Raw genomic sequence first — 22,982 nt, 5'->3', positions numbered from 1 at the left:
CCGTTGCCGGACACGAAAAAAGACCAAAAAAAAAAAAAAAAAAAAAATGTATAACCTGAATCTAATCATGAGGACATATTAGACAAATCCAAACTCAGGGACATGTTAAGGTCATGAAAGATAAAGGCTGAAGAACTATAATGAATCTGACTCCATTTTTGATGTTAGACTGCTGACAGCTGTTAAACCTCACCTCTCTCTTTTTCATCTATGTCCCACTCCTGAGCAAGCTGATATGAAAATCTAAATGTTCCCTTCTTTGGCACCAGCAGGAGATTCAAACCATGGGAGGTCCGCCCTTGTGCAGATACTCTCACCTTGGCCCCACCCCCTAACCACCATAAAAACCCAGGCCAGTCTCTGTTCCTTGCTCTCTCAAGCCATTTCAAACCTACTTGAGAGGACTGCTCCACTCTCCCCAGAGACCTCATTATGTAAATTAATAAACCTTTTCATGACCTCTTTCTGTGTGTGTGGCATCATCAGTCTCAATATCCAAACCAAATTTTGAATGGGGGTCTATCTACTTTAGCAGAATTGTTTATTATTGTTTAATTTAACAGGAATTGTTCCCAATTAAATGAGACTAAAGATACATGACAAATAAATACAACGCATGATCCAGGATTTTTTTCTATAAAGGACATTATTGTGACAACTTGTAAAATCTGAAGTCTGTAAATTAAATAATAGTATTGCATTTATGTTAATTTTCTAATTTTGATAACTGTACTGTGCTTATGGACCTATTATTAGAAAATGCACACTGAGGGGCCGGCCAGTGGCTCACTCGGGAGAGTGTGGTGCTGATAACACCAAGGCCATGGGTTCGGATCCTATACAGGGATGGCTGGTTTGTTCACTGGCTGAGTGTGGTGCTGACAACACCAAGCCAAGGGTTAGGATCTCCTCACCGGTCATCTTTTAAAAAAAAAAAAAGAGAGACAACATGTCTGTAATATATCCTCAAATGTTCAGGAAAAAACAATTCACACACATATATATACATATATATACACACACACAGAGAGAGAAAGATAAAGCAAATGTAAAATCTTAACATTTGAGGAGTGTGGTCAAGTATATGCAGGAAATTTTTTGTACTATTCTAGCAACTCTTCCATAACTCTGAAATTATTATGTCAATACAAAAAATTTAAAGGAAAAATATGAAGCAAAAACTGACAAAACTACAATGCCAAATCCACAAAGTGGAATATTTTAACAAATTCTCCCAGTAACTGATAAACAATCAAACAAAAAGTAAGGATGCAGAAAATTTAAGCAACACAATGAACAAACAGGAACTAACAGAGATATACAGTTCACATAACTGAAGACCACATACATGCTTTTCAAGTGCACATAGAACATTTATAATATTTATTAATACTCTGAGCCATAAAGCAAAACTGCAAATTTCTAAAGATTGAAATCACAAGAGCACTGACCAAAATGCTATTAGCTATAGATTAGTAAGAAATACAAACATCCTGAAAACTCCATGTGGTAGACAGAATAATGGTCCCCAAAGATGTCCACATCTTAATTCTGGAAACCTGTGAATAACAACCTTACCTAGGAAAAGGGACTTTGCAGATGTGATTAAGTTAAGGATCTTGAGATGAGAGAATTTTATTCTGTATTACCTGGGTGGGCCCAATATAATGACAAAGATTCCCATAAGAGGGAGACAGCAGCATCAGAGTCAGAAATGAGATGTAATGACAGAAGCAGAGTTCAAAGAGAAAGAAAAGACTTGAAGATGCTACACTGCTGGCTCTAAAGAAGAAAGGGGCCATAAACCAAGGAATGCAGACAGCCTCTAGAAGCTGGAAAAGGCAAGGAAACAGATTCTTTTCTAAAGTTCCCAGAAGAAACACAGCCCTATCAACACCTTGATTTTAGGACTTCTAGCCTCCAGAACTATAAGATAATCAATTCGTATTATTTTAATATAATACATATATTTACACACTAAATTTGGGGTAATCTGTTATAGCAGCAATAGGAAATGAACACACTCCTCCATATATGTAGAAATTAAGTATTTCTAAATAACCCATGAAAAGAAATCATAATGGAAATCAGAAAATGTACTGGACTAAATGATAATTAAAATGCTTCTCGTTATGGGCTCAATTGCATCCTCCCAAATTCATATGTTGAAGCCCTAACCCCCCATACCTCAAAATGTGAATGTATTTGAAGACAGGGTCTTTTAAAAGGTGATTAAGTTTTAAAAGGTGATAAGGCTGTTAGGGTGGGCCCTAATTCAATCTGACTAGTGTCCTTATTAGAAGAGTAAATAAGACATGCAAAGAGACAATGGGAATGTGCAAACAGAGGAAAAGATGTGAGGACACAGCAAAAAGATGGCCATCTGGAAGCCAAGAAGAAAGGCCTCAGAAGAAACTAAACCTGCCAACACCTTGATCTTGGGTTCCTAGCCTCCATATTTGTAAAAAATAAATTTCTGTTGTTTAAGCCACCCAGTTTTTGGTACTCTGCATGGCAACCCTAGCAGAAGACTAATACGCTTCCTATCGAGACTTAAGGAATGCACCTAAAAAAATTTTTAAACAAAAACATAGTTTCAAATGCATATATGAGGGGAAAAAAGACTGATAACTAAGGAGTTAAGCACCCATTCCAAGAAATTATAATAAGAACAGTAAAATAAATCTAAAGAAATTTTTTAAAATACAGATAAAAGAAATTAATGAAGTCTATGATAGAGGGGATTAACAAAACTGCTAGTAAACTGAACAAACCTCTGGTGAGACTGATCAATATTTAAAATGAGAGGCGGGGAGGAGACAGAGGTTTACGTAACCAATATCAGGAGTGAACTAAATACATTTCAGGCATTAAGATGAATAATTTCATACAAAATATATTTTGGAGGCTGGCCAGTTGGCTTAGTTGGTTACTGTGTGGCCTTATAATACCAAGACCACGAGTTTGGATCCCTGTACAAGCCAGCTGCAAAAATAATTAATTAATTAATTAAATATGTATAAAAATATGAAAATTTAAGTGAAATAAACAAATTTCTAGAAAAATGTAACTTACCAAAACTTACTCAAATAAGAGAAAACCAGAACAATCCTATAACCATGAAAGAGAATAAATCAGTGGTTAAAAATTTCCTTGGAGATCCAGATGACTTTATCAGCTAATTATTTCAAACATCCAAGGAATAATTCCTCCAATCTTATGCAAAAATTCTTCCACAGAATAGAAAAAGTAAATATCTCTCAACTCATATTGTGAGGTTAGCATAACCTTAATACCAAAATGTGAAAGAACAGTATCAAAAAATCCATAGGTACTTTCTCTCATAAACATAGGCACAAAATTCCTAATAGCAAACTGAATTAAGCAATGTGAAATAAAAAGGGTAACAGATCATGCCCACATTGGATTTATGTTAAGAATACAAGATTGGTGTAACAGAAAAGGAGGAGAATCTTATTTGCAAAGACTATAATTCTCTATACACAACAGCAGAAAAGAGAAACCATTATCACCTAACTGACTCTTTCGTTGAAAAGAAAAAAAAATGGCAGTGCCAGGGTCCATGTTTCTAGCTGCTGCCACCCTCAACTCGTCAGCAGATTCTAAGCCCTCTGGTAGTAGGAACTACAGCTTCCAAACTAGGCATGGGGCCAATCTAGTCTCCAAGGACCAGACTTTACCAGTGCTCTGCCAGCCTTGCCAAGAATTCAGACCTTGTAACTTCACTTCTATAACCTGTGCTGTCCCCAAAGCAAGGGAATAGACTGTGTGCTGTGGTTGCTGAAAGTGAGTCAGTGATCCATTTCAGAAGGGAAAAGAAGAACATCAAGCAAGAGCTTTCATCTCATCATCTGCATCTGAGTCATTCTAAGGGATTATCTCCAAAAAGGTCATGGGGAAGAGTGGATCTATTATAATCCTGAAGCCATGAAAAAATTACCACCACCCCCATTAATATAACATTATATTTTTTCTTTCTGTAAAACAGTCCATGAAGTACTGTTAACTCACTAGATCTAATCAGGAAGAAAGGCTACTACTTAAGTAAAAAAATTATTTGGGAGAAAAATCTGAGAATCTAGAAACACCGTAGGGATGCAACTATTATACAGTGGGCAAATACAGTGTCCCATTGCTTAAGAGCTCTCCTTTAATTCCTAGGAAAGAGCATGGTCCATTTCTATAACTAAGTTCTCTATTGAGAGAAGTCTGCAAATTTTTCTTAAGACTTTGGATAACAGACTATCACGTCAGGAGAGAAGTAAGAGTCCAGCTCCTTCTCCCTCTGAAAGTTGCAGAGCAGTGCTCCTTCCCTTCCTCTCCAATAGCCTCTGGGGAAAATCCTTAAGATGAGAGGTTCTGCTCTATGAAGAAGGGGTGTCTGGCTCTGTATTTTCTCAGTCCCAACATGAGAGATCCTTCCTCTATCCTTGAGAAATTAAGTCTACAAACAAATTGCAAGACAAAAAATAAGAGAGAGAGAGTGCAAGCTGGAGAAAGATCCAACGTAAACATTAACCAACTGCAACATGTAGACTTTATTTCTCTCTGATTCAATTGAACACTCTTAAAACAAAAACTACTATAAGATAGTTTGGGAAATTTAAACACTAACTGAATATCTGATATTAAGTAATTTTTTAGATGTGATAATGGTAATGTAATTATCTTTTAAAAAAAATTTTTTTTTGCCACAAATTCTGAAGTACTTAAGGATTAAATGATATGACCAACTAGGATACACTTAAAAATAACAGATGATATTGAGGAGGTTGATGTAGGTATATGAAACAAGACTAGCCATTAGTTGATAAGTTTGATTTTTATTTTTTGCTGGCTGGTATAGAGAATGAACCGCAGATCTTGGTGTTACCTTTACAATACTCTAACCAACTGAGCTAACCGGCCAGCTAGTTGATAAGTTTTTAAACTATTCTCTTTACATATATACACATATGTGTGTGTGTGTGCAGTTTTTTTTTTTTTTTACATTTTCAAAAATAAAAGCTTTTTTTTTTTTTTTTTAAAAGACTTGGTGTTGTCAGCACCACGCTCAGCCAGTGAGCGAACCGGCCATCCCTATATGGGATCCGAACCCGTGGCCTTGGTGTTATCAGCACCGCACTCTACCGAGTGAGCCACAGGCCGGCCCAATAAAAGCTTTTTTTAAAGAAAGTCAAGACTGTTTCCCTGGAGTCATTAGGACATCTGATTCTTCCCAGACAACTAAGTAAAAACAGTACTTTTTCTTCTCCTTTTCTTTTGATATCTTTTCTTCTTAGCTGATCCTATAATTAAGAATACCACCCTGCATATCTCTATAGCAAAAACACCTAAACCCAGGCATAAAGTCTAGATGAGGCAGAGGGGATGCCCTGTCTGATGTCTCAAAAGCCAGCACCCTGGCATGGTTAGTACATGTACAGTAGCCAAACACCATTTTGCTCTTTGCTCAGCTGGCAGAGTCTTGCAGCATCGATTGCTCAGGATGCAGGCAGCCTGCAGCAAGGTATGTCCCTGGTGAGCAACTGCTGAGTAAAGGAGTCCATAGCTCCCTCCCCCAATCAGACTCCTCCTTTGCCTAACTCTTTTTTTTCCTGCGTCACAAACACAAAATGGAGTTAGCTGGGAGCAAAAACAATCTGTCTAAAATGGCTGAATGCAGTAGGGAGTGTCAAGACTATAAAGTGAAGGGAACGAGCACCCCCTGCTGTCCAACACAGGGACCCTATTTTTCATTCTTCACTATTTTTGCATGTCAGAAGAATCAATCTTACAGAGTTCAGGTCAATTTTGTCAGGAGTCTTGATAGATATGTCGAATTCCAAAATCCAGAGAATAGAAATTGATGAACAAGAAGGGAAAATAATTTTCAGTCTCTAAAAACGGAGTCAAGAAACAAGGTCAGCAGCCCTGTGTCCCAGTTACTGCTTGGTTATGATTAGTAACAGAGTTTCCAAGAGCCCACAGAATGGAAGGGAGGTCCTCCTATAGCACACTCTTCCCCAACTTTAATAATGAGCTAAATGGCCCCCAGAGTCCCACAGCTATAGCCATCACTTCCCCAGGAATTCCTGTTGCAGGCTTCTCTCAGTGAAGACCACAACAGGATATGGAGGGGTGGGGAGTTGTCTGACATCCTGGAAACTAAGTTCTTAAGAACTGCAGGTGGGAGTGAGTAAGTGGGATAGGAAAATGACTTTGGGAAAATACTGCTGAGCACACAGACTGGCTCTAAAGCCATTTACATCGGCAAGACTGGAGGACTCAGGCTGAGTTATAAAGCAACTCCACCTAACCTTAATTCTGACTCACTTAACTCAGGACCAAAACACTACTTGCTCTGCCCAAAATAAAGCCTGTGGCATTTGATCTTATTCTACAGGGAACACCCTCCATAATCTCATGCTACACTTCCCCTGAGTAAGCCAAGTTTATGACTAAAAGAGAACACACGCAGAAATATCTTGAAAAATCTGTGGGCCCTAGTCATTAATTGTTTCCACTAATTAAATGAGGCAGCACAAATATGCTCATTTATCCAATGTCCCTAAAATGATATGGCAGTACATACAACATACAAACACAAATCACAACAGGAAGTTTAAAAAAAAAAATAAGGCGGACCATTATAGTTCTCTCTAAAAAAATAGGATCTTTGTGAAAGAATTCTAGATTTCCCAGGTAAATGTGAAAGATTAAAACACAACAGTTGGTTAGAGCATAGCCTTATAACACCAAGGTTCAGATCCCCATATGAGCCAGCTGCCAAAAAAATAAAAGATAGAAACACAATAACAAACGTTCTGTGAAGGTAATATAGCTACAGAATTGCCAAGTCCACCCAGCATACAATAAGAAATGTGTATTAATCACTACATGAACTCTGATTCTGGGAAGAGGAGAGAGCAAGAGGGTCTATCATATACTAGTATGAGAAGCTGCCCATGTCGAGGATTTCTAGTTTATATTCCTCCTGGCTGTAAAATACATGAGTGAAAAATTCAGCACTTTAAAGCAATTAATAGGTATACTCCATAGAAGGGAAATACAGCATGCCAAATGAACAGCAGTAATCCCTGCCCCAAAATAACCAGATTCTTATCATCGACTTCTTGCCCAAAACGTATACCCATCTGCTAAATCCCACCAGGCTAGACTGTTATAGATGTGCAAGCTGTAAGAAGGGATGGGGCAAACTGGCAGAAATGGATAAACCTGAAGAACAAGAACAAAATCAGATAGAATCCCAAACCTACACGAACCAGGTGCTGAGAATTAGGAAGGAGGCAGATGAAAGTCTGAAAAGGTAGGAGAAAAACAATATTAGAAATGTTGGCACTTTACAAACATTTGGTCACTCAGACAGTATTTCTCAGCACACCCAGGGCAGTGACTCAGTTAGGGAGTGCTAAGAGATCTGCTTCTGAGATGTGGTAGGTGGGGACTGGAAGGACAGGCACTGCCCCAAGTAAGGACTCAGGTGTGTCAGCAGAGGGCTACGACAAGCTCATACAAAGAAACAGCTAGAGGGCAGGAGAAAAGGCATCAGAATAAGGTACTATGAATAAAGCTCTTTTCCTTTCCTAAAAAATATTTTATTATGGGAAAAATTAAACATACAAAACCAAAATAGGATAAATCCCCATGTACCCATCACTCCGTTTCAACAATTATCAACTCCTGGCCAATTCTGTTTCACCTATACCCCCACTCACTTCTAAATTCCAAGCAACATACAATATCATCTATATTTATTTCAGTACGCATCTCTAAAAGATAATAACTTTTTAAAAAACCATAACACTGTTATCCCACCAATTTCCAGTTGTTTCAAATGTTAAGTGTTTTATACAGTTTGAATCAGGATCTAAATAAGTTCCATACACCATACTGGTTGATATATTTTTTAAATCTCTCAATCCAGGTATTCCCCTCCACCTCATTTTTTTCCCTTGAAATGTATCTGTTGAAGAAATCAGGACACTGATCACTGGTAGAAAGCAAAGAGCACTAGCACAGTCCTATGAAACAGTCCTGGAAGCATCTCAGTTTCTCTGAACATGCCTGCTTTTTTGACCTCCCTTTTACCAAGTGCTGGATTCTGAGCCCAAAAGATCAGGGCTCAAATGCTGGCTTGGTATTTACTTGCTTCACAGAAAATCTTAATAAGCTTAATATCTTAATAAGCAAAGGACATATTAATTCTGTACTTCATATTTCTCAGTTATAATACCAGTTATATATTATAGAAATGTTTTAATAATTAGAAAAAATAGGTGATTAGCCCCTACCACAAATCTGACATTAAATAGGCATTCATGAACAAGACTGAATGAAAAGGCAAAGCACTTCATCTTTTTTTAGGTGAGGCACAGCAATTTTAATCTCTACTCAGTCTCACTCACACCCACCTAAATACTGAGTAAAGTGCAGATTTCTAAACCATTCTGTGTAACAAAGGATTCTAGAAATACCCTTCATTTTATTAAGGGTTGGGGAGGGGAGGTAACGGAGTAAGAGCATAACAAAGAGAACAGATGGAATAAACACCCAGCCCCCAGCCTGAGCCTGAAGAGGCAGCTGCTGGTTTTCATCATACTGTTGTTTTTTTCCCTTCTTTGTTCCTGAGATGGAAGCCAGGAAAGGGTGGAGAAAGAGCCGGGAGAAGGGGTGGGGATGAGGCCAGGACCGTCATCACTGTTACTGAAAGTCACCTGATCTTCCCCTCCAATCCCTAGGCTCTGACCTCACAAACTGGAACCTGAGCCAAAATAGCTCAACTGCGCACACCCCGTGGCTGAAAAGAAAAATGCAAGCAGAATAGAAAAATGAGGACATTCTTCTTGGAAGGATTTTTCCAGTTTTTCTTGCCGAAAGGAATGTACACATGCACACACGAGAGTGTCTTATCTTCTAATTTAATAAATCTGAAAAAGTAAATCATGGACTCTCAGAACAGAATTGGAATTACTATAGGAACAGAAGGGAAGAATGGTTCCATCCTACCTAGCAGAAATGGGGTTACTAATGCCCTTCTGTTGTATAACTGGGGTTTTTTGCCCAAGGGAGCTTAGAGAAGAACAAAGAGCTTTTCATATTGGAAAATGATTTTCAAAGAGAAACTAACTCTTAAAGCAGGCCAGGATCACTGTGGAGAGTGAAATAAAGGATGCTCTTAACTTGCTCTATAGAGCTGCATACTAGTAGTCTGCTTTGCAGACAATAATATATTAGGTCCAAGTACTTCTAGAAACCCTCTTCTTCAAACACTGGACATGGGCAAATTTCCTTCTTAGCCCTTTTGTCCTTCCCATTATAAAAACAATATAACCACATTATAGAAAAAATGGAAGAAAAACACTAGCACTCTAACAAAATCTCTGCTATATATAGTATTGTTGTATATATTCCTTTCTAATCTTTAACTTCTGCATTTTTTTTCTGTAAAACACGATTGTAATAAGGCTGTATATAATTTATTTCTTGCTTTTCCCACCAAAGATCATATCATGAGCATTCTTCCATGTTGCTCCAAGGGTGATGGGCTGGAATTCTAAAGCATGGGACAGTTATAGTGTACTAAGTTAGTACACTAAGTTCTAGAGAAATTAATCTCCAGAAAAAATCTTAGATGTATACAAGAAAAAAATGAAGTAGGCCACTCCTTTTCTCTGAAGACCCTTTATGAAATAGTGTCCCTACGCTAGCAACTCAAGGCTGTGCTCCTATTCAAAAGTATCATGCTATAGCAAAGTAGCTATGGTCCAGAAGGTCACTTAGCAGAACTTTTCAAGTCTCTTTTTCCCATACCATAATGGCTATAAGCTTTAGAATGAGGTGCTGTACATTTACAAAGTTGGTGTGGGTTACTAACTCTTCAGTCCATTGTTACATAAAAGAGTATGCAAGGAGAACAAAAGGACACGTATGCATGCCAAGATGCATTCAAAGCAAACGGCTTATTGTGGCTGCTGTTTCAAAAAAAGGACAGATTATTTCATTGCTATATTTTTGTTTTATCCTTGTGTTCATTATAAAAGTAATGCAGGCTTATTGAAACACTAGAATTTTTTTTTTTTTTATGAAGAAGATCTCTACATACTGATATGAAGACTCTTCAGGATACAGAAGCAAGGTATAGAACAGTATAGATAGTATGTTACCTTTTGGTAAGGTGAGGGAGGGCAAGAATGTATAATATTAGTATTTGGTTATAACTGCATTTAAAAAAAAAATCCTAAAAGGAAAATCAAGAAACTAATAAAAATGGTTACCTGTAGAGGGTGGGAGAGGGAAAAGGATAGGGTAGATGAATACTAGGGTGGGAATGAGACTTTTTCAAACCATCTTGATTTCTGATTTCTTGATTTCCACCTATGTTATCTATGCAAAAAAACAAATAAAGAGAAGCAGTAAGAAAAGCCCCAGAGGAAAAATTCTGTGGTGGAGACACCTTTAATACTCTTTGCAAACTAGCTTGTCTACAACCTTACATTGGAGGGAGACTTGTCCAGCATCAGCAAAGTCATTTCAGACCTAACAAATCCCAAAGAGTATAAGGTCAAGGGATCCTCAGAACAGCAAGAGCACTGGATCACTCTTCTGCTCATTCCAAACCCTAATACTACTCTGACACTTCCTGGAGATCCCACTCCTCCTTCTAAATACATCTTTGATCCTTACCATCTCCAGGTCTCCATGGCAAGAGAATAACCAAACTTGAACAAGAGTTATGTCTGCACAACTGTGACATTCTTCATCCTAATCTGACCTTCTCGAGTTTCTCACAACTCCATCTTTGATGTACAAGCCCAAGTCTAGTACAACACTCTGCCCTTCATCCATCCTCTCCAGTCTAGTCAGTCTCTAAGTGGTTCTCAGCTACTTCACTGACCCCAGAGAACTTCAAAACGTCCTTCTAAGATGCCTACTGAAACCTGGCTGAGAAGATGACAATAAAAAAAAAAAAAACAATGTTGAGTTGTTTCCTAATTGATCTTGTATGACCTCAATAAGAACAGGAATAATACTTGCACAAAACATACTCTCATGGAGACATCAAAATATTAAGAGAAAAAGTAGCGCAGCTTCTAGACTAAGGCAGACAGTGGGAAGACAATGAGCAGAAAATGAAAAAAGAAAAAGAAATAAACATGGAAACAATGGCTCAAGCCAGATTAGTGTATCTAGAACAAAATTACATGGGATGCTTGTTGAAAATGCATCTTTCTGTAGTGGAAGTGGAACCTAGGAATTTAAAGCTTTAATATGCTCTTTATGTAATCCTTATTAATACTAAAGTTTTGTTTTTATTTGGGGGGTGGGGGGGAAGCGGTAGCAGCTGGCCAGTATAGGGATCCTAGCCTGTGACACTGGTGTTATAAGGCTGCACTCTAACCAACTGAGCTAATTGGCCAGCCCATTAAAGTTTAAAAATTATCAGTACAATAGACATTTAAGTATAGAGACTGACTGCACCAAGATGACAGAAGTTTAGGCAATACCGATCCCTCTACTAGATCATCTAAGTCTCAGAAAATGACATTTAAAAGGACATTTTGACAGAAATCAAATCTGGAATCCACAGATAATGGTAGATGGTACCTTGGGTTTAAAAGATACTGTTTTACTCTACTCATGTCTAGAATAGTGTAATGCAGGCACACATTAAAGTTTGGATGGCTAGAAAGAGGCTCTAAAAATGGAAATAATCTTGAGATAATTAGGAGTTAAATGACACAGAAGGGTTGACTGCAAAACCTTTCTGCACCAGCATATTCCGTCCAAGTTATGCCAGGAGAATTCCCTGCAGGAAATGGATTCAGTATCTCTGGCTAGTTATCAATATACTATCAGTGGGTATGTTCTATTAAGTGCTTGAAGTAGCTCTTCAGAAGAAACTGAGATAGACATGGGATTATGAATGTGTATATAATGGGGTTACAAATACATACGTTCCACAAAATCAAAACAAAACAAAAAAGGGCTAGCCAGTTAGCTCAGTTGGTTAGAGTGCTGTCTTGTGACACTAAGGTCAAGAGTTCTGTTCCTCTTACCAGCCAGTTGCCAAAAACAAACAAACAAACAATAAAAAACAAATACATATATAATGAAACTACCAGGCTAGTAAAATACAATCCTCTCTTTAAGCCCTCTGAAAGGGAGGACTGCTTTCATGAAGCTATCAGAATAAAGGACAAAAACATTCTCCAGACTCTGGGCCCCCAAAAGAGCACTAATATTGCTTCTATAAAAAAAGTACTAGCTGTAACAGGCCAAGATCCTTTCGTAAAAGGGCAAGCTGTATCTTCCTGCGTAATTTTACTAATCAGTCCTCCAAATAAATTTTCTGACAGGTAGAGGGCAGTATACTAAGCATTTTGTATTTGAAAACAACAGAGGTTGCCTCTCCCGAACGTGATTGCATCACTACCAAACGTAACAATGACACATCTAAAATAAAAGAGGTCCATGTGCCATCTGGTGGCGAAAAGGAGAAGAGCACACTGCTGCATATAAAATATATCAAATTCCTCCAGTTTAGAAGGAATTAAAGTTTAATTACCTTTATCTGATGATACCCTCCCTTAAATCTCCACCAGTAAGTCTTCTGTGGAAACTACATCAGCAGGCTTCATGCAAAATTTTAAAGTTTTGCCCCAGTTTAGCTCTCTACCCACAAAATACTAGTTGTAAGCAAGCAGCAGCTCCTAATAATGCCTGACCTTTGGTGCACAGAATAAGAGAATGAAATTCAGAGCAAAATAAACAAAATAACAAAAGAATTTAGAAAGCTACCAAAAACAAAAGAAGCATTTGAGATGATGACAGATAACACCAAAAGCTTACTGCAAGGAAAAAGAAAAAGAAAAAAAGTAACAGAACCAGAGGTTTAGAACTGAAAGGTATCTTCTGTTTCATCTGTTTAATTTTACAGATGAGGAAAGAGTCAAGTAAGGTGTGAAGGAAAACCATTATTGCAATCAAATTAAACCAAGATATCACTTCCCCCCTACCAGACATTACAATAAATAATTTATTTTTGGTGGAAGTGCAAGTAAGGTGTGAAGGAAAACCATTATTGCAATCAAATTAAACCAAGATATCACTTCCCCCTTACCAGACATTACAATAAATAATTTATTTTTGGTGGAAGTATAAATTGGTACAATCTTATACCTAGCAACTTGGGCCCCAATATTTTATTTTTAAGAAATTACTCTGCATAAATACAAGTTTGCAAAGATAAATACAAAAGGATGTTTCCTGCAGCATTGCTTGTAATACAAAAAATTGAAAACTTAAGTTCTTAGTGAAGGATTAGTTGTATAAATTTGTATTATTCATATGACAGCATACAACTATCCATTAGAAATAATGAGGCAGATCTATTTGTAATGACATTAAGATGCTGAAACATGTTAAGTAAAATACAAAATAGTATATATCTTATCGGATCACATAGATTGAATTTTTTTTAAAAAGTCTGTATACCCGCACATTTCTGTAATTTTCTCTTTAGCTCCTAGTAAGATTCTATTTGAAAATTTCCCACATTTTCTTGCCTGAACTAAAGGAGAAAAGGGTTTGCCCATTCCTTTATTAGAATAACATAAGCATATAAAAATCATGGTTTAACCAGGGGGAAAGAGAGATTTTTTTACTCTATATTTTCAGTGTATTCTATACATTTGTTGAAATGAAGATATCGCCTTAGTATAGGAACTGGCTTTAGACAGGGCCGTGGTAACAGGGAGGAAAACAGAGAAAGTGGGTAAAAGTAATAGTGGAAGTCTTGAGCAGTTCCTCTTTTGATTGCTTTAATTTTCTCAGTGAAGTAGAAAAAAAAAGTCATCAACTGAGAATGAGGATGAGGGAGATGGTGGGCCTTTGAGGAGAGAAAAGGTATGAAAGAAACTGAATGGATTAGAAATGCTTAAAATATTGATTGCCTGGCAGTATCAAGGATCAAACAACGTCAACAACTGAGCAGAGGAGAGCCAGGAGAAAGAATAGCCAGTGAGGTAGGAGGAAAAGTAAAAGCATTCGCTGTTCTGAAAGCCAAGTGAAGAAAGTGTTTCAAGGAGGGCTAGTTGTGTGGTTTTCTCCAGTCATGTTTAGTTGCACAGCTACAGGTGCAGGGTGGACAGAGATGGAATTAACCAGGATTGTGGGTTTTCCAATTAAGTATGATAAGAGAGGTAATGGAAGAAAAAACAAAACAAGAGAATGATTATTATACTGATTATCCACGGAATTTTAGCTCAGGAGAAGAGTGAAGTCATCAAGGGAATAAAGAACAGTGAAAAGGTGGTAGGATAAATGGACTTCCAGTCCATTTAGGATAAGGGGACTGGAGGACTGTTGGGGTCAGTATATTAAAGACAGCAAAGTAAAAAGATAGGAGTATGTAAGTGCGATTATGAAAGGGCTGCAGTTATCAGTAATGACCAAAGTAGGGAATGGCTGAGGTAAGACAGAGGACAAGATCAAGAGAAGAATTCAAGGAATTGAAAGGTCAGAATACTCATATGATCATAACCCCTTTGTATAGAAATTATTAAGAATTAAGTCAGAAGTAGTACTGGGAGTACTGGAGAGAGTGACCAGGAACTAAGTTGGTTGAGAAATGAGGGAGTAACTTGGGGTATTAGAAGACGATAGCACAAAGAGAGGAACTGGGTGATATAATTTGATTTCAGGAGATTTGAAATTGTTGGTTTTTAAGAAAAAGAAAAGTAGAATGATCTGCAAGTGGCAATAAAGAACAAAGAGGACATCTGCTCTCCTCTCTAGGCCCACTGGAGTGAGGTTTATGAGAGGACAGAAAAACAACCACATGAGAAAGCAAAGGGAAAGCAGATGTTGAGGGAAAGCCAGGTTTCCATTAGAGCAAAGTGAAGTTGATGATACAGGAGATTTTTCTAGTAATGAACAGTGACTTTCAGAGGGCACAGTGGACTGATTTCAGAAGCTTAGGTGGGATGGGAGGAGACAGAATTGGAAATACACAGAACCTTATGAAGGTTAGAGTATGGGAGATGAAGGGTGACCTGGGAGACTGGGGCTTCCTGTGATGAGTGACATAAACTAAGATAAATGGCATAATATTAGATCTAGTGGATTCAAGGCAAATAATGATTGTAAGGTTGGGGTATAGAAGCATATATAAGCGGGTAGCTTAGGTTCCCTTTTTATACCACTGATGATAGGGACTTAATGACCTGGAGGAGCTGTGGTACTTATTCCATGTGCAGGACTCCTCATAACCCTGGGTGATAAAGGTAGGTTTATATTTTTAAATTATAAGGGTCTATTATCTGATATTACAGAACTTACCAATTGCTTTGTGCTAATACTCTGACCCTACTCAAAACCCAAAAGAAGCTAGTAATTAAAAGTTAACAATCTCAACAAATGTTCATTTGAATAGTACTTCTGGTCCTAATCCTATACACTTGAGAGGAGTAAGGAACTGATGGAATAGACATCTTTCTACCCAGAGACTCACTGAACAGGGTGAGGCAGATTGACCTCTTATAAAATCTTGCTTCTAAAGGTGAAAGCAAAAGCTATAAAGATTCACTAACACTAATAAAGGTCCAAGTGGGTTAATGCCACCTAGTGGACAGAAGAGGATCACAGAGACAAGGAAAAAGACCCTTATATCCTTTTTGAAAAAGAGAGGATTGCTTCCCACCATAGGCTCCTGCTGAAGCCTGAACCAAGAAAGTTACACAAGAGCAGCAGACAGGTAAATCTACCTAAGTTGCCAACAGTATAAGCTTTGGGATCTGGACCTACACAATCAAATCCTAACTACAATACTGTTATTTTTTATGAAATTCTCAGCTCTTGGTCAAGATCTTAATTTTTAGCCACAGTTCTTTTTAATTACTGATATCAAACACTTGGAAAACTGTACTGATACAGTTCCCACAATGCACCTCATATTTTAACAGGTCTAATGTCCATTGCACACCTACTAAGCATGATTAGCTTTTGGATCTTATGAGTCCAAAAGGTTTTCAGAAGGAAGGAATAAACCTAAAAGGAAAAGTCACTGTACTTAGGACATCAGTTATCACTCAGCACACTATGGTTCCAGCAGTGAAATTTTTAACAGGATCATGTCATCAACAAAGAAGAGTAAGAGTTAGAAGGAAGAGAAAATGAAAAACCACAACAGTGATGAAAATGTTCCCTTGGAGAAGATGAAAAAAAATGGAATTTAAGTATTGGACATGTTTCCAAAAAATTCAAAAGCAGAGCCAACAAAGAGTCCATGATAAATGACTCCTAGCCGACTACTATAAGGAAAGTAAGAAAGTGAAAAAGCACTAGAAGTTTTATGGCACTGCCTATCAAATCTGAATTCAAATTATTCCCTGACAGTGAATAAATTAACTGAGTAAGTAAATTCCTGATTTATAGGAAGTAAAGAGTTCAGAAACATGAGACTAATCCTTAAGAGAAAAAGAATGTATAGGAGAATCTGTAAAGTTTTAGGACCAGTTCCTGTCTCTTAGCTCTTCTCTTACTGAAAGGCACACATATTCTTAAATCTTAATGAAGCAGTGGCCGGAGACCTTTGACTACAGCAAGCAAATGTGCAGAGTGAGGCAGGTGTTTTCTTCAGTTCTCATTCTTGGGGGAACCAGTAGTATATGGGAGGTTTTAGGTATCAATAAAACATAAGGGGGATACAGGCAGGTTTAACAAATAGCTGAGAGTTGTGTTTAGCAAGCTAGAGAGGAAATAATGCAATATGATGAAAACCTAGTGTCCAAATAACTTCCTCATCAACACTGGCAACTACTGTGCTAAAATCATCTAAGCAGGGCTTTTACTGTACTAGATAAGCATGTCTTATTTCTCCAATCGGATTAGTTTTGCTGGAGTTGAATATACTATAATCAGAACATACCTCCTCTTATATAATCCTAAATATTCAGTATCTTACTTTCCCTGATCTAATGTTCCCTTCTTGTTCTCATAAGAGTCACTGTCGATTCAAGGACATTTATGCCTGAATGAAGTGATTGCTGAAGCCAGAATCTCTCTTCCAGTTTTTGTCTGGATCTAAGCTTTCAGAGGCTCTTAGAGCAAGTACATTCACTTCTGGGAAGCACAGAGCTAGAGCAGGACTTTGGAGTCTTAGTCTGAAGTTTGAACCACAGCTCTAGCACTTACTATATAGTCTTGAAAAAGTGATTTAACCATGTTTCTACTTCTTCATTTGGAAGATGGAATATTTACAGGGTGGTAATGAGTAGTTATCTATCATTTAATTATATCATCTATATTAAGATTATGAATGACAGACTTCGCAACTGACATTGGTGTCAGTATTCAAACTGAACTTGTTCGGTATTCAATTCAGTATTTAAGAACTACTGAAAAAAAGGATTAAAGATGAAGGTCTTTTTCTAAAATATTTATACCAGAAATATTTAAAGCACTGGAAGCAAAGTAAACCTTGCTGTCATACTGAGATCTGGGACCTCTGAGTCCTCACCTCTGCAGTTTTGAAAGCTTGAAATTCCTTACCTGGCAAAAACCTCAACTCTAAGAAGCCCAAAGCCTTTTACTCAAGTGTTCTTTTTTGGGCAAGCTGTGAGGAAAGGAGTCACTTGGGAATAGTCTGTAATGAATTTGCTAGCCTTGGCATCAAGAGAGGAAGGCTCAAAGCAGCATCAAGAAAGGCAGGGCAACTTAGTTACCCCAATCACAACAGGTGTTATACATGACACTGGTCCCATATGCAGCACTTCCATCTGCTACTTGATACCCATGCATAAAATGTTAAAGCAACTATTTTGTCCCCAAGAGACACACATTAAAACAAGTCTTAACATTCAAATACTTCTTGTATCACCACAGATTTACAGAGTAACTCAAAGGGAAAGAAAGCTGGAAAATATAGAAGAAAAAAAATAAATCAGACAATACTGGAGTCAATAAAACACTGAAAATACAAAGAAATAATTTTTTAAAAGGGGAGGTGTTTGTTATTTGGGGGAAATGATTAAAAACATGTAGATGTAGCATGGTTAATGAGAAGCAGGAAAGTTTTTTGCATCTGAGTGTCACAGATAACTATTAAATTGGGCAAACAGTAAGTACTTATAACTATATTTGACAGAAAAATACGAAGGAAGACCACTAAACTGCAGTAAACCCAACTAAATTCAATGGAAATACAAATGTACAGAATAAAAGAAGGATGGGGACAGAAAAGGGGGTTGGGGGACAGAGAAAAGGGGCCCTGTCAGTGTACATTTGCAATGATACTCAGAGTGCAGAGTCCAGGTGCAAGAAAGGAACTTACACCAGAGGCCAACACAGGGATAGATTCTGTGAACTTAAAAATTAGGAAATCATTTGACTGTGACTTTCATTGTCAACTAGTCTTTGTTGATACACTAGAGTAGTATAAGTGGTCAACACCATAGTATTTTTGACTAAGAGAGTGGAAGTAATTCCCTAGGCTGGACTTTAGCATAAAAGAGGACAGTTCTCTTAGAGGAAAAGAACATTTTGCCCTGAAAGATTGGGCAACAAGATGGGCCTGAATATTATGACATTACACTTCTAGATACGCACACACACATATATTACTAGGGGCCACCAAAAGCACCTAGCAATCTGTTGGGCTTATTAGAACAACGTGCAGCCTCGTTCCACCAGATCATTAAAGGAAAAAAAAATAATTGTCTTTAAAAATACTAATTTACTGGGAGGAAGTGGGGTGAAGCAGGGAAAAGAAAAGTTCCAAAGTCGAATTTTCATTACTAGGGTCATAATAAACACCTAAGTAAACAAAAATGCTGAAAGAAGATGGAAATTAAAAAGTATTAGGCTATAACTGTCATTATACATGACAAAATCTTTCAAATACTGTATCTCTCAGAGGAAATAACTACAAATGCCCTATCACAGAGAGCACAAAACCTCAAGACTTAGGAAGTGAAGAAAGAAGACAGCAAAGCAGATCAGCTCTTCTAAAATAAAGGGGAACATATTAAGGTAAAAAAGAAAAGCAAAAATTTAAATAGAAAACATGGACCAGAAGTCAAGACACCTGGATCTGGTAATAAAACCTTGGGAAAGCCACCTAATTGTCTAGTCTGTATATGCCACAGAATGGAGATAATATATATCCTGCCTGTCTCATAAGGCTTCTTTGCAGGTCAAGTAGGGTAATATATGTAAAGGCACTTTGAAAATTATAAAACACCACACAAATGTAAGGTATTATTCCTTAAGTTGTCCCTTATAAGTATATGGTAGCTTCAACTTAAAATAACTTTCTTCCCTATTAGTTAACACAACAGCTACTGGTCCTTTGGAACTCCAGAAAAAACTAGTAAAAGAGAAATCAATCCTCCATCTCTGGTCTCAGTTTTTTAAAAAGAAATTCCTTTACATCTGTTCCATCTTTTTCTCTAGTATTCAAAAGACCCAACTAAAGGGCTCTTTTGTATTCTTACCTTTGGAAGCTGCAGGAGCAAAGGGCCAGGAGGGAGAAAGCATCCGATATTGGAAAGAAATGGAAGAAAGAAAAGGAATCATACATGGTTCTCTGTTATTGCAGACAGTCACTCAGCCACCGAACCTGTTAAAAACTCTACCCAATCTTTATGAATTAAGTACTCAGGTCCAAAGATGGTACCTTAAGGTAGTGCCAGAATCTATTCAAGAGTATCATCAAAATGGGCCCAAACTGAGTTTCTGTCACCTTAATCTCACATCCCTGTAAGTTATACTGACACAAAATACCTACAGGCAACAGTTCTCTTTCCCAACCCCAGTAACCCATAACACAAAAACAGCTTATTTTCTTCTAAATGGGAAAAACCCATCTCTCTTCCACCCAACATTCCCTTTCCACTGTCACCAAGGAAAGGGAAGTGAATGGAAAACTGACTTAAAGGATATTCTAAACTCTACACTGGACCTTTGCATTAAAGAGGAAGGTACTCACTCTTAGTCTGGGCAGAGAAGGCAAGGCTAAGTTTGGCAAAAAGTTCATTGTTCTCAAAGCGGTCCTCCTTCACCTTTGTCCAGAAGCAGTCCTGGGAAAGGTCCTCAGCCACAAACTGTGGATACAAGCAGGGCATTAAGAGTTACTAAGCTGAGCCCTGTACTTTCTATTTTAAAAAACTGATTAAGATGCAAAAGAGGTGGCTGGTTAGTTATCAGCAATGTCTTACTAGAGTAAGACTAACCTGAGACACAGAGAACAGCTGTGCTCTTTGTGGTGGGATCAGGAGATGATGCTTCCAGTTTGTTTACTGGTGATGATTCAAGAACTAGATTCAGCTATGATACCTATCCTCCTATCTCCAAGTCCTCTAGCTTCAGAAGCATTAAAGCTTTATTTCACATCTTCCCTTGTTCTACATTACATTTTTCCATCAATCTGGCTAACTATGTCAGATTTGTTCATTTTATGAACAAATCCCTAAGCTCCTTTATTTTAACTTGGTTTCTGGAAGTGAAAGCCTAACTCAAAATCATAGGGGTCTCCAACACATCATGGGAACAATACTGTGTCATGCAAACATGGCCTATGTAACTCATATCCTGGGGAGTGGTGGGGGATTGGTAGAGGAGTATATCCATAAATCCAAGACTTTTAGATATAACAAGTATCAGGAGTTTGCAGATAGGTTGAAATAACTATTATCAAACTGTGTGTTACCATGGCATTCATATCCTCAGAGAAAAGGCAAAAAAACATTAACTTAAGGATAAGTTTAGTTAAGATAAGTTCAGAGTACGGTGCTCATAGAACTCTCCATGGTGATGTTTGACATACAGGAGATGCCTAAAATCTGCTGAATAAACATAAACATGAGTGGAACTTGAAGATAGACAGGTGCGAGTTATAAGGAAGGGAAGCCCATCCATGCACAAAATACCAAGTAGGAAACTGAAGTGGTTTATTAAGATCTACTGATGAAAAAATGGACAGAAACTCTCACCTTGGACCAGTTTGGCCTCCGGAGTTGTACCTCTGGCTTATAAAGCTTTTTGGGGGTTAATCCAAATGGCAGAACTGGGGCTGCAGGAACTCCAAATCCAAATGGGGCAGGTGGAGGTGGAGGAATGCCAGGGCCTCCAGGAAATGGAGGGGGTGGAGGGATTTCAGGACCACCAGGAAGAGGAGGGGGGGGAGGGAGCATTCCTAGTCCTCCAGACAAGAGAGGAGATGGGGGCATGGTAGCACTCCCAGGCAAAGGAGGGGGTGGGGGGATGGCAGCACTCCCAGGCAAAGGAGGGGGTGGGGGGATGGCAGCACTCCCATGCAAAGGAGAGGGTGGGGGGATGCAAACACCTCCAGGCAAAGGAGGGGGAGGTGGTGGAGGAGGTGGAGATGAAATAATAGTGCCAGAGTCACCAGGTAAAGGAGGGGCAGGGGGGACAGTAGAACTACTAGGAACAGAAGGAGCTACAGCAACAACTGCAGCAGAGAGAGAAGCCATTTCTTTCTTGGCATCTTCCAGTTCCTTTGACAGCTTGGCAACCTACAGAGACAACATCAACATGAGTATTTCTCACCCCACTTTCGGGACTACTGGAGCTGGAAGGAACCTAAGAAACGACTTAATCCAGACTTCTCATTTTATAAATGGAGGGACTGAGAGGAGTCAGACAGATACATGATTTGCCTAATGTCACATTGCTATTTAGTGGCAGAGCCAAAACTAGAATTCAGGTCTTCAAGTTCTTAGTTCAGCACGTTTTGTATAAAAAAGAAAACTTCAAACTTTATGTTAAACTCTCCCTTTGATTAGAAAATGTAAAGGTCACGTAAATCAAATGTTCTACTTATATAACTAATGTACATGCTGTACAAATAATTATATAAACACGTAAGTGATCAGATTATCAGATCATTTAAATATTTACAACTGCAGAGAGAGTGTATAAGCATAAATCTGTCCAGAGAGGACTAAAATAACAGAAGATTAGCAAATATGTAAGCAGTTTAGTTTTTACTTCTAAATTTATTTGAAGACTATTCCCTTTATTTCTGGGTAGTATTGTAATTCATTTCACTCTTAATGTTTTTCTGTGTTTTCCAAATTTCCTGTCTTATGCATTACTTACCCCTAAAACAAAAACAAAACAAAACAAAAAACAGTAGATGATTTTAAAAATATATGCCATCTAACTAGATTACCAATTAGTAGCTGAACCCTCACTGGGAGTGAGATGACTGACTCCTGTTCCAAGACATGCACATCCGGAGGCTGCTGATGGCAGTTACAGGTCACTCTGCCTTCCCTACTCAGACATTACCTCTCCTGTGAGCTGAGACACCTCTGCTTCCAGGTCCTGTTTCTCTGTGGCAATTTTTTGCTTTTCAGAATCCAACGCATCCTTTTCTCCCTGAAGATCCTGAAGCTTCAGATCAAAGTCACTTTCCATCTTTTTCATTTCCACTTGTAGCTCATGTCGGGCTGTTAACTCTAAGTCCAGCTAAAGAAGAAAGAAATCACACTCCCAGCAAATTCACCATCTCAGTAAGAAGCACAAGTGTTATTCCCAATAATTTATTGTTCTGTGCCAATACTTGATTTATAGAGCTCACTGACCTATACCTCAGGCAATGCCTGGGGGAAAAAAAGGCACCATGATTTTGACCTTAAGATTAAAGTTAAAGGAGAGGGGAACCAGAGATCATTTCCATAGTCTTCCTACTTTTATAGTAAAAAAAACCCCACAGATTTTAAAGAATTTAACCAGGACAGCTATGGTGATACAATACCAGCAATCTCTAGGATCAAAAGCCTATCAACCACAATAGGAGTCCTTAACAATCAAAGAGAAAAAGAGAACTCAGACTCCAGTTCCTATCATTTTAGAAATCAGAGGTCTGAAATGCCATGCAAACCTGAGAGTGCCATCACTATTTTTTTTGTTTTCTTTTTTTTTTTTTTTTTGGC

At 38.0% G+C, this 22,982-nt stretch overlaps 1 protein-coding gene across 1 annotated transcript in view; it reads right to left on the bottom strand.

Annotated features, from left to right (window-relative positions):
* The window catches only part of DIAPH1 (diaphanous-related formin 1), a 98,340-nt gene that overhangs the window by 33,449 nt on the left and 41,909 nt on the right, over positions 1-22,982 (bottom strand). Inside the window, exons 15-18 of the mRNA XM_008569460.1 lie at positions 22,336-22,515; positions 21,015-21,557; positions 20,012-20,126; positions 19,518-19,526 (exon numbers count right to left, since the gene is read on the bottom strand). Of these exons, the coding sequence (XP_008567682.1) occupies positions 19,518-19,526; positions 20,012-20,126; positions 21,015-21,557; positions 22,336-22,515 (847 nt within the window). The remainder of the gene's footprint in view (positions 1-19,517; positions 19,527-20,011; positions 20,127-21,014; positions 21,558-22,335; positions 22,516-22,982) is intronic.

Source organism: Galeopterus variegatus, unplaced genomic scaffold, assembly GCF_000696425.1.
Source record: "Galeopterus variegatus unplaced genomic scaffold, G_variegatus-3.0.2 Scaffold502, whole genome shotgun sequence".
Classification (NCBI taxonomy): Eukaryota; Metazoa; Chordata; class Mammalia; order Dermoptera; family Cynocephalidae; genus Galeopterus; species Galeopterus variegatus.
This window is presented reverse-complemented; position numbering and strand designations above follow the sequence as displayed.